Below are 12,433 nucleotides of genomic sequence, written 5' to 3'. Positions count from 1 at the left end.
AGTCAGAGCTCCATCTACTGGACAAATGGTGCAAGGACATTTTACATTGCCAACAAACATTATTTCAGTAAGTGATCTGTTTATGAGAAATTATCGGCGTTGTATCGGCAAAAATTTCGGCCGATAGTGAGTACTTTGAAAAGGGCTTATATCGGCCGATAATATCGGCCGGCTGATATATCGGTTGGGCTCTAATCGTGAACTTTGATAATGACCAAAAAACAAGGTCCTGGAGACAATCAGTGGAAATGAGGTTCTTCCGCTGAGTATCGAGACTTACCCTCAGTGACTGGGTGAAAATCCTGACTATACGGGAGGGAATCAGAGTAGAGCCGCTGCTTCTTTGCATAGAAAGGAGCCAGCTGAGGTGGTTCGGCCATCTGGTTTGGATGGCCCCTTGTCGTCTCTCGAGGGAGGTCATTCAGGCATGTCCAACTGGGAGGATACCCTGGGGAAGTCTCTGAACACGCTGGAGGGATTATACCTCCCAGCTAGCTTTCAATTTCCCCCAGGAAGTTGGCCGGGGGAATGAGCTGCTTGGTCTACTGCCACTGCAACCTGGATTAACAGCAGAAAATGAATGGATGAATGAAATAATTACATTTGCTGCAGTTTTTAGTGAAAAATGCAAATAAAATTAGTTGAAAATTAGTGATGCCCTGAGTTAAGTGAGTTTGCATCAACCATTTAAACATTTTATTGTCAGCAAGACAAAAATATTGCGGCGTTCACAAGTTGGTGCATGCAGACATTTTGCCTAGAGAGGAAAAAAGTTATCAGCTTCATATATCAGCCATCAGCGACCTTGTTCTATAAATATTGTCATCGGAAATTTAAAAGCCCGTGTCATTCGATCACTGGTACTGTGTTGGTATATTAGCTTTCAGTGGGATGAGTGGGGATACAGTTTATTTAGGTGTTTTGTAGTTATGAGAAGAATATATCCAGTTCTCTGTTCCTGAGAGCAGATGTGGATTCTTGTGCTTTGGGGGTGTCACTTTTTTGACTGTGTATTTTTTTAAAATCTTACTGGTTTTTCCTGGACCTCCTGCGACACCTTTTAATCTTAGAATGTCTGCCTGGGAAATGAATGAATGAGCTGTATGAGACCCCACAGAAAGAAAATCCAACTGACATCTGTAACTGTGATGTATTCTAAGGAAGTTGTTTGTTTTAAATTGATTTGGGCTGAAAGCTTCATATGTCCCACAGACACCAGCAGTTCTTTGTTTTTGTTGTTTTTTATTCTGCCATGACAAATGATCTGGCTTCAAAATGGTGGATGTCTATTTGAAACTTGTCTATACTTCAAAGCGCACTCTGCTGAATGAACGTAGTACTGCATGTCCATTTCGTAATTGAACAGTATCGATCTTTGCCTTAAAAAAAAAAAATCTCATCTCAGAAAAGTTCTCATTTCTTAAAAATTACATATTTCAGTATTGTTTTCACACTAAAAAATACTCCAGATTATGGTCAAGTTTGTTCCAAGAACACCTCTTTTGTTTGGTCCAAATTTTGTTTTTTTGATCCGAGCCCTGATACGAGGCACCTTTTGTACATTTCGGTTTGGACCAAACTGAAAAGTCAGATGGTCCGGGTCAAACGAGATATGTGTGAAAGCAGCCTGCATCTGCATCTTTTTGTGGTTTCAAACTCTTTGAAGGGAGACTTACTAATTGGTGGTGAGTTCAAGCGTTTCAGGCTGCCGGGTCGCTCGGTCACACAGAGGTGACGTGGTGGCATCAGAAAGACGTTAACATGCGTGTAATTGGACTCATTAAGGAGGCAGCGCCCTCCTGTTTGTTGTGTGCCTCACTCTGTTTTTCTCACCGCTGTCCTGCTGTTTTACTCTCCAAGTGCAGAATCCAGATGTTATTTGTTGAGATGGACGATGAGAACTTCCAAGATGATCTGCAATATGAAGCTTGAGATTCTGATACTAATATTTTGTGAGATAACTTTTTCTTTTCAGATTCTTCTGCTGCTAAAATCCTCTACATGGCTGCTGCCATTAACCTACCACTAAATGGAACATTAACGCTGACCCAACTCATGTACATCAGCCTGGTTTTACAGACTTGCGTTGGTTATTATGTATCTGCTTACCTTTACAGTTCATTACTGCCAAACCCCAGAAGAAGAAACCTGTTAACCCTATTCAGGAGCTTTGGGGTCCATTGGACCCCATGGCGATTGCTTTCTCCATATTGTGCTCACTAAAGTCCTGAATAGGGTTAACTTGGCGTAGTTTTTATTTATTTATTTATTTTCGGAAATTTACTTGTTTTTTTGTTTGATGCAAAATTAAAAGGAAAAAAGCTCAATTATCACCATTAATGTGGTTCAGGCCAGTCTTGCAGCGTGGAAGACTTGCTGTTACAACTTGACTGTGGTGCACATCAGACCGTGTAACAAAAAAAAAACTGGTCTTGAGTTGTGTAAACCAGTTTTCCATTGAAAGAAAGAGCTAGAGATTGTATTCCATAAATAATGTTTTATGTTTGCATCATTGCCTGTTGCTGGTATGTCGGTCACGCCGCAAGAGTGACTGCGAAAACAAAAAAGAAACCTCAGTGAGATGTTTGCTGGATTCAGATAATACTGAAATATGAAAATTTGAATGTGTTACATATAGAGGGTTTTCAATCACGTGACCGATTTGTTGCAGGACAGGTGCCGTCTCCATTCTGGATTTAAGGAGCCTGGTGCGTGATAGAAAAGTGGAGAGAATGTACGGTTATTACGATGCTTTAAATCCTCGAGATAAAGCTATTTATCATGATAGATGTGTAACAGTTGGTTCAGTGGATCCGTATCTTATACCAGATAGTGAATTTAGTGGTGATGTAACAAACTGGCCGACAGTGTCACACTGCGATATTGTGAACTAGGAAGCTGCCGACCAGGTCAGGCTCGCCGGCCTCCTGCAGAGCATCACAGCAGAGCTCTGAAAGCGGAGGTCGTCTTGAAGTCCTGAGCGATTTCTCTCACCAGGCGCTAGAAGGGCATCTTGTGGATCAGCAGCTCGGTGCTCGAGGACCACAATGTAAATAAGCATCCGTATTGGAAGCGTTCGTCCTGGGCAGTATTTTTATGTAGTCTTATATAATTTTATTGCCCAAATAAAATTCTGGGAGCAGTGAATTTCTGTTAGCGGTGGATCTCTCTCAGCGCCACGGTCGTGAGACTTCTTCACACCAACGTTGAAGCTTCTGCCCTGTGCAATAACGTCACTGGGTACTGCCCCCCCCCCCCCCCCCCCCCGCCATGTTGGAGGACAAGCAAACACTCCAACATGGCGGACGATGTAGAAAGAAGCGTTGAAGAGAGTGAATATCAATCAATCAACTTTTTTCTTATATAGCGCCAAATCACAACAAACAGTTGCCCCAAGGCGCTCTATATTGTAAGGCAAGGCCATACAATAATTATGAAAAACCCCAACGGTCAAAACGACCCCCTATGAGCAAGCACTTGGCTACAGTGGGAAGGAAAAACTCCCTTTTAACAGGAAGAAACCTCCAGCAGAACCAGGCTCAGGGAGGGGCAGTCTTCTGCTGAGACTGGTTGGGGCTGAGGGAAAGAACCAGGAAAAAGACATGCTGTGAAGGGGGGCAGAGATCGATCACTAATGATTAAATGCAGAGTGATGCATACAGAGCAAAAAGAGAAAGAAACAGTGCATCATGGGAACCCCCCACAGTCTACGTCTAAAGCAGCATAACCAAGGGATGGTCCAGGGTCACCTGATCCAGCCCTAACTATAAGCCTTAGCGAAAAGGAAAGTTTTAAGCCTAATCTTAAAAGTAGAGAGGGTATCTGTCTCCCTGATCTGAATTGGGAGCTGATTCCACAGGAGAGGAGCCTGAAAGCTGAAGGCTCTGCCTCCCATTCTACTCTTACAAACCCTAGGAACTACAAGTAAGCCTGCAGTCTGAGAGCGAAGCGCTCTAATGGGGTAATATGGTACTATGAGGTCCCTAAGATAAGATGGGACCTGATTATTCAAAACCTTATAAGTAAGAAGAAGAATTTTAAATTCTATTCTAGAATTAACAGGAAGCCAATGAAGAGAGGCCAACACAGGTGAGATATGCTCTCTCCTGCTAGTCCCCGTCAGTACTCTAGCTGCAGCATTCTGAACCAACTGAAGGCTTTTTAGGGAACTTTTAGGACAACCTGATAATAATGAATTACAATAATCCAGCCTAGAGGAAATAAATGCATGAATTAATTTTTCAGCATCACTCTGAGACAAGACCTTTCTGATTTTAGAGATATTGCGTAAATGCAAAAAGGCAGTCCTACATATTTGTTTAATATGCGCTTTGAATGACATATCCTGATCAAAAATGACTCCAAGATTTCTCACAGTATTACTAGAGATCAGGGAAATGCCATCCAGAGTAACGATCTGGTTAGACACCATGCTTCTAAGATTTGTGGGGCCAAGTACAATAACTTCAGTTTTATCTGAGTTTAAAAGCAGGAAATTAGAGGTCATCCATGTCTTTATGTCTGTAAGACAATCCTGCAGTTTAGCTAATTGGTGTGTATCCTCTGGCTTCATGGATAGATAAAGCTGGGTATCATCTGCGTAACAATGAAAATTTAAGCAATACCGTCTAATAATACTGCCTAAGGGAAGCATGTATAAAGTGAATAAAATTGGTCCTAGCACAGAACCTTGTGGAACTCCATAATTAACTTTAGTCTGTGAAGAAGATTCCCCATTTACATGAACAAACTGTAATCTATTAGACAAATATGATTCAAACCACCGCAGCGCAGTGCCTTTAATACCTATGACATATCAAGCTAATTTACGTGCGAGGATAAAGTTACATACAAAGAAAAGTTGAAAATCACTCGGGGGGGAAAAAAAGCGCGCACCAAACACATTAAAAAGCACACGCACACACGCGCCAAACACTCGGGGAAAAAAGCGCGCACCAAACACATTAAAAACACATTAAAGCACACGCACACACGCGCCAAACACTCGGAAAAAAGCGGGCACCAAACACATTAAAAAGCACACGCACACACGCAGTGTGGTTACTCAACTGCATGTAGATATGACAATTTAGCATATTCTAGGATTTATAAATGAAATAAATACTGTACATGAAACACACTAGTTAAATAGGGAGACTGACCTTTAATGAAATGATCCGAACAGATCCGTAGATTGGCCAAACTGGACTCGGATGTAAGGTCACTTCTAGCTATCCGTGCTAGCCAGATTGCTCGCCTCTTTGAAGACAGTTCTCGCGTATTTTCTCCTTGATGCTCGATAATTGCCGGTAACCTGAAGAAACTGTGATTAGTTTCCCTGTTCTTACGATTACTACAGCCAATTATACCACAAAAACTCGGCATTTTATCGCAAATATCTGCAGCTAGCTAGTGTGCGTCTGTAGTGTGCGCGTCTTGTTTGTCCCCCAACAAGGCGGAACGGACGTTTCGTGACATCATTTGCACAGGGTCTATAGTTTGCCAAATGCACGTCGTGTATCACAGCGGCCACTGCGTCGTAATCCAGAATGGGCACGAGACACAAAATGACGTGACCGATACATCACATGAAATCCCTCTATATTCTGTTGTCAGGTTACTGTGGAGTCGTTGCACTTTTTCCTGTTGTTCTGTCCATCAGTGGGATTTTTTTTTTCCCCCACCACCCTCTGTGTGCAGGGGGAGGGGCCTGCAGGAGGGAAAAAAAATGGGGAGCAGTTGAGGTGGGGGTTGGGTTTTGTTGGGGGGGGGGGGGGGGGGGGGCAGAGGAAAGGGTCATTCCAGCTGTGATGGTAATTAAGGCAAACAAAGAGAAGGATTAGCTGCACAGCAGTAAGCCCCGCCCTCCCACAAACACCTCGGCAGCGGATACAAGGAAACGACATGCTAATGGAAATCTGTTGGAATTCTGGTTAAAACAGGAGGCTGTGAATGAAAGAGTGGACAAGGAACCGTTACAGAGCTCACACTTCCATCAGCAATTTCTGATATCTGGTTTTCAATCTAATTTTGGGATAAAGCTGTTTGTCGACTGTTAGTTGAGCAAAACACATTTTTACTGACACCCCAGCTCGTCCGGAGTGTTGAAGCCCGAGTGGGTCTGTGCATTGGTGTCTGCCTCATAAAGTTCATTTAACTTATAAATTACCTATTACCGCCGCTATGGGGCAGAAAAGAAAGTATGCCCGCTTTAGTTTGAATGATACAAATAAAACACAAGCAAGTGATTGTACGAGTTTGAGAATTGAAAAGTGAAACCAGCTCAGTGTTCTAAAGATGATGTTTTCCTGTTTTGTCAGGTTCATGTACTGGACAGACTGGGGGGAAATTCCCAAAATAGAGCGAGCAGGGATGGATGGTACAAATCGCTCAGTCATCATCGAGAAGGAGATCTACTGGCCAAATGGTCTGACGCTGGACTACAGCCAACAGAAACTGTACTGGGCTGACGCCAAGCACAGCTTCATCCATCGCTCCAACCTGGACGGCTCCTCCAGGTATGAAATGCCGCCAACTCTGCACTCATGCACACTTTAAGGATTCTAAAATCCAGCTAGTATTTCTGAGTATGTGTTTCATGGGCAGCATGGTGGATCAGTGGTTAGCTCTGTTGTCTCACAGCAAGAAGGTCTTGAGTTTGAATCCTTTCTGTGCAGAGTCTGCAGGTTTCCTCCCACCATTTAAAAAAACATGCTTATTTCGGGTCTGGTCCTTTTTTCTTCCCCTGATCAATATGTTTATAAAATCAATCAATCAATTCAATTCAATTTTTTTTTTATATAGCGCCAAATCACAACAAACAGTTGCCCCAAGGCGCTTTATATTGTAAGGCAAGGCCATACAATAATTATGTAAAACCCCAACGGTCAAAACGACCCCCTGTGAGCAAGCACTTGGCTACAGTGGGAAGGAAAAACTCCCTTTTAACAGGAAGAAACCTCCAGCAGAACCAGGCTCAGGGAGGGGCAGTCTTCTGCTGGGACTGGTTGGGGCTGAGGGAGAGAACCAGGAAAAAGACATGCTGTGGAGGGGAGCAGAGATCGATCACTAATGATTAAATGCAGAGTGGTACATACAGAGCAAAAAGAGAAAGAAAGAAAGTGCATCATGGGAACCCCCCAGCAGTCTACGTCTATAGCAGCATAACTAAGGGATGGTTCAGGGTCACCTGATCCAGCCCTAACTATAAGCTTTAGCAAAAAGGAAAGTTTTAAGCCTAATCTTAAAAGTAGAGAGGGTGTCTGTCTCCCTGATCTGAATTGGGAGCTGGTTCCACAGGAGAGGAGCCTGAAAGCTGAAGGCTCTGCCTCCCATTCTACTCTTACAAACCCTAGGAACTACAAGTAAGCCTGCAGTCTGAGAGCGAAGCGCTCTATTGGGGTGATATGGTACTATGAGGTCCCTAAGATAAGATGGGACCTGATTATTCAAAACCTTATAAGTAAGAAGAAGAATTTTAAATTCTATTCTAGAATTAACAGGAAGCCAATGAAGAGAGGCCAATATGGGTGAGATATGCTCTCTCCTTCTAGTCCCCGTTAGTACTCTAGCTGCAGCATTTTGAATTAACTGAAGGCTTTTTAGGGAACTTTAGGACAACCTGATAATAATGAATTACAATAGTCCAGCCTAGAGGAAATAAATCAGTGTACATATAAAAACATTCCCACTGCTGACCTCCTGTGTGTTTACAGGGAGGTGGTGGTGGACGGAGAACTGCCCCACCCCTTTGCTCTGACCCTGTATGAGGACACCCTGTTCTGGACCGACTGGAACACCCACTCCATACACTCGTGCAGGAAACAGAACGGAGCTGAGCGACGCATCGTCCACTCGGACATCTTCTCGCCAATGGACATCCATGTCTTCAGCTCCAAGAGACAGTCTACATGTGAGTTAACGCTGACACGCATCGACAGAATCACCTCAGGTTTCTGGTTTTGGTTTTATTTAGCATTAATGAGTAAATTGCTCCTGGTGCATTGTGGGTGCTTCACATGGCAGTCAGCCCAGACTCCTTAAAAATAATCAAACTGTCACTCTATCAATATTTTAGTTGGGTGGTGGTGGGGGGGTAACCCCTCCCACACACACCCAGTGCTCACCAAATGTCAGTTAATGATGCATGAAAATATTTTGTAATGGTGACAGGTCTGTAAATGCTTAAATAAAACAAAATAACACAAATATGAATAAAATTTTGTTCTTGTTGTGCCTTCATATCAACAACAAAACAGGAGAAACTCTCTGGTTGTCCAAACAATCTGTTTTGCTTCCTTCGTTAGTGTTTTTTTTTTTTTTTTTTTTTTTGTGCTTTTGGGATGGTGTCATTCTGTTCTGTCCAGTTGGAGGTGGTAATGCAGCTTCTATTAAAATCCATTTAGTCTGGCCGGACCTGTCTTCTGTGTGTGCAGAATGAACATTGCTGTCAACACACTCATAGAAGTAGCAGGAGGTGGTAAAATCACAAGTCAGAATTTCAATACATCCACATGGGAAATGATTCACAATATTAATACCAGCATTTTGGCATCAAAATTAATCCTATATCTTGAAAATAACCCCTCACCCCTTGAATGTAAAAAAAGTATGGTTTATTTTCAATTATCTGGCTATTCCACTATGTGTAAAGTTTGTCCATGCTCTTCAAAAACTTTAAAAACATAAACCATTGTCAAAGGTTTTATCAAATTCTTTAGCCCGAGGTCTTGTTTTTGGTTTGGCCATGACACTTGATTTACTACAACTTGCCATACTGTGACTTGAAATTACATGTGTAATTGCATGATCACTGTAATAATATCAGTACTTATGTAGCTTTTATGACTTCTCTAAAACAAGTACTACCAAGTCAGGAGCATTAAATATCATAAACTTGAATGTTGTGTTCAATGCAGGGTTCATCAAAACTAATCATGAAGTCAAAACAATTACATTCTAATATTTTGAAAGATGTTAAAATTATAGTATATATTGCAGTTTTCTTTTTTGCATGGGGTGGGGGGGGTTTTGTCATGGTAGACACCCACTTCCTATATGAAATATCTCCCAAATTACACAATGCACAATCTCTGAAGTGGATGTAAGCATACTTAAAAACAAAAATATTTTCTACCATTACCACCTCCTGCTAATTAGAAGTAAGGTTATACCCACCTTCAGTAGGTGCAGCAAGTACGTCTCCATACAAAAACAACTTGTATCTCCTTTTTCTTCTTTTATCACACTAATGAAACAGACTGAACTCTGACTGGCCTGTAAACATCAGACCGAGTGTTCACCTCACTTTGTCACATTCTTCAGACACTCTGTACTTCAGAATGACTATATAACAAAGCATCCTGGCGATGTTTTCATCTGTTTTGGAGGTGACACTACTTCAGGAAAAGATGGTTTCCTAGCATGAGCTCACCTGCACATCTGGTTTTATACTTTCACAGTAAATCCTGATGTTGTCTGCGGTGGAGTATGAATGTTTTTATTGTGGGTCACCGCTCCATCGCTTTGCCACTAAGCACACAAACATCAGTCACTGACCTGTCTCCAGAATGTAAATTAGCACACGAACACAAACTGTTTTTGGAGTAACCTGTGTTTTCTTTCCCCAGCAGTGAGCAATCCCTGTTCCCTGAACAATGGAGGCTGTTCTCACCTGTGTCTTCTGTCCCCGACCAAACCTTTCTATCAGTGTGCCTGTCCAACCGGTGTCCAGCTGCTGGAAGACAGCAAGACCTGCAGAAATGGTGAGGACACCGTCCCCAGCGCCATGACTGGCAGCTTAATAAGTTATCACTTAGTGTTTCTAGAGAACATCTGATAGTAAAACTCGCCTTATGTGTTTAAGCCCTCGTAATCACAAGTTGGGCACAATCCAATCTTTAGGAACAGCAGCACAGCCACCGTATGGCGTTCACATAAGTGACCATGTCCCAAATTAAGCAACTTCATAGTGGAAACCACCCCCGACAAAAAAAGTGACTGCAAGTACTTATCAACCACTTTAACGGTTTAATGGGAGCAGAAATCAAATGCACATTTTTAATGGTGGAAACAATCCAGAATGTTCTGAGGAAATCAAAGCCGAGACCAGATGCAAAGATCTTCTCCGCCATGCTGCCCGTATGTCAGCAGGATTACTGTAAAATTCCCGATGCAGCGTCTGTGAAACCTGCTGTAAGATGGATTCTGTGGAGATACAGAGACGGTGAATCTGAAGAGTATTTTAATGTTGAACATTGTGGAGTTCTGAGCTTTGGAAAACCAGAACAACAACAAAAAGTGGATACATTCTGAAAGTTGTGAAGACAGAGATTAATATATTGGGATTGAGGGGGTCAAATGGCTAAAATATATCTTAGTATGGAGAAGTACGAGTCTGTCTGCAGTGAAAACTATTTCTCATAATGGAAAGTTTGGCTTCAGGAGTGAAAATTGATCCAAATATTTTCTGAGTTACATCAGAGAAATGTAAACTTTTTTCTCTCTCTCTCTTCATTTTCAGAATAACACAAAAAAGAATTCTGTCCACATTGAATTCATTAAAGTTGTGCTTTGTGCCTTTCCGGGAATCTTAAAACTTGACAGTATAAGAAGCTGTTGGTGGAATCCTCTCATAATGAAGTCTTAAAAAATATATTATTCACAATCAGGCAAGAGAATTCTCTGCTGATCTGTGGATTTCTGAGTTTGCTCCGTGACTGGTGTCCTGCTGCAATTTATACGAGGGTCCAGTGAAGCGTTTTCCCTCGCTGGATGCGCAGTTTAATTTATTGACCGAGTTACATGTCAAACATTCCAGCTGTCCACCAAGTCGTTACAAGTCAGTTGTTGCTGAGGGGCGTGGTTCATTATTCTACTTAAAGCAGGAAGAAGCACCTCATCTACAATTGACTTGTAATGCCTTAGTGGACAGTGGCATCGCCAAAACTAAACAAGGCTGAGGTAAGGCGCTAACTGTAGAGTTTGTTTGTGTGTGTCTCAAGTGAAAAGTTGAACCTTAAGCCATCTAAAAATGAGGCTCAAGCTGAAAGCTCCCTTAGTTCCCCTTTAATTTGTTCAAATCTGTGGATGATGGATGTGGAGTTTGCTCCAAGTTTGGTTTTGAGAAGCTGCTGTGGAAAAAAGCCAGCTTTGCAGCTGGTGTGATTTCAGCTGAACAGCGCCCCCTTTCTCTCATCGTGGATACACAGTTCTTTAAGATAAACCAGAGTCCATTACTTAGTCAGGTTTATCATAAAAAAGGTAATAAATTAGCATATCTCTTTTTAAATATGCTGCTGTTGTGTTTTGTGAGTCTTGACTCGTCTGCTGGTCCTCAGGTGCCACTGAGATTCTCCTCTTGGCTCGGCGGACGGACCTGCGCCGAATCTCACTCGACACTCCGGACTTCACCGATATTATCCTGCAGGTGGACGACATCCGCCACGCCATCGCCATCGACTACGACCCGGTGGATGGATACATCTACTGGACGGACGACGAAGTGAAGGCCATCCGCCGCTCGCTCCTGGATGGCGGCGATGCTCAGTTCGTAGTCACGTCTCAGGTGAGCAACCCAGATGGAATTGCAGTCGACTGGATAGCCCGGAACCTCTACTGGACGGACACCGGAACTGATCGCATCGAGGTGACACGGCTGAACGGCACCATGCGCAAAATCCTGATCTCTGAAGACCTGGATGAGCCCAGAGCTATTGTTCTGGATCCTGTCGCTGGGTGAGCAGAAAGTCTGATTAGAAATCTTGAACCTGCACTACAAAACTACAGACATGGTGGTTTCAGAGGAAAAACAGCACAGGAGTGAATGTAAGTTTGGTGGTTCTTCTCTTGCTGCAGCTACATGTACTGGACCGACTGGGGCGTGGTTCCAAAGATCGAGCGAGCCGACCTGGACGGTCTGGATCGTGTTGTGATGGTCAACACCTCACTGGGTTGGCCCAATGGCCTGGCACTAGACTATGAGGAACGCAAGATCTACTGGGGAGACGCTAAGACGGACAAAATCGAGGTGAATTTTTTTTTAATTTGTCTGCCGGTGTGAATTTTGACGCTGATGCTAACTCTTTGTTGAAAGCTCTAAACAGAGCAGGAGCTAGAACACATCTGTGAGGAACGCCAAAATCCACGGGGCAGGACTTAAAGGATTAAGAATGTTTCTAAACAACTCAGATGCCATTTTGAGAAATATGCTGTTGAGACTGGCCACAAACTGGACTTATTTACCTCACACTGTCTCACCGCTGCATGGTAACGGCTGCTACGAGCGTATTGTCTCTCGGCCGTGCCTGTCCTGACTTTGTGAGCAGAGTTGCTGTGGTGTTGCTTTTTCTCTCTTTGACGCTTCCCCATCAGCTTGTCTGCAGCCTGTCAGTCACCCACAGGCTGTTTAAACATCATGTGTTCAGCGCCACAT

The 12,433-nt window shown here is 43.0% G+C and overlaps 1 protein-coding gene across 2 annotated transcripts in view; it reads left to right on the top strand.

Moving 5' to 3' along the window:
• The window catches only part of lrp6 (low density lipoprotein receptor-related protein 6), a 55,309-nt gene that overhangs the window by 18,950 nt on the left and 23,926 nt on the right, over positions 1-12,433 (top strand). The window contains exons 3-7 of one of the 2 annotated variants that reach the window (XM_034163763.1): positions 6,321-6,518; positions 7,716-7,912; positions 9,633-9,764; positions 11,340-11,736; positions 11,857-12,028. In XM_034163763.1, coding sequence (XP_034019654.1) covers positions 6,321-6,518; positions 7,716-7,912; positions 9,633-9,764; positions 11,340-11,736; positions 11,857-12,028 — 1,096 coding nt within the window. Of the gene's footprint in view, positions 1-6,320; positions 6,519-7,715; positions 7,913-9,629; positions 9,765-11,339; positions 11,737-11,856; positions 12,029-12,433 lie in introns of both variants that reach the window. The other variant, XM_034163762.1, reaches the window with a different exon arrangement.

Source organism: Thalassophryne amazonica, chromosome 22, assembly GCF_902500255.1.
Source record: "Thalassophryne amazonica chromosome 22, fThaAma1.1, whole genome shotgun sequence".
Taxonomy (NCBI): domain Eukaryota; kingdom Metazoa; phylum Chordata; class Actinopteri; order Batrachoidiformes; family Batrachoididae; genus Thalassophryne; species Thalassophryne amazonica.
The sequence above is the reverse complement of the archived record's forward strand: the minus strand, read 5'-3'. Positions and strand labels throughout refer to the sequence as shown.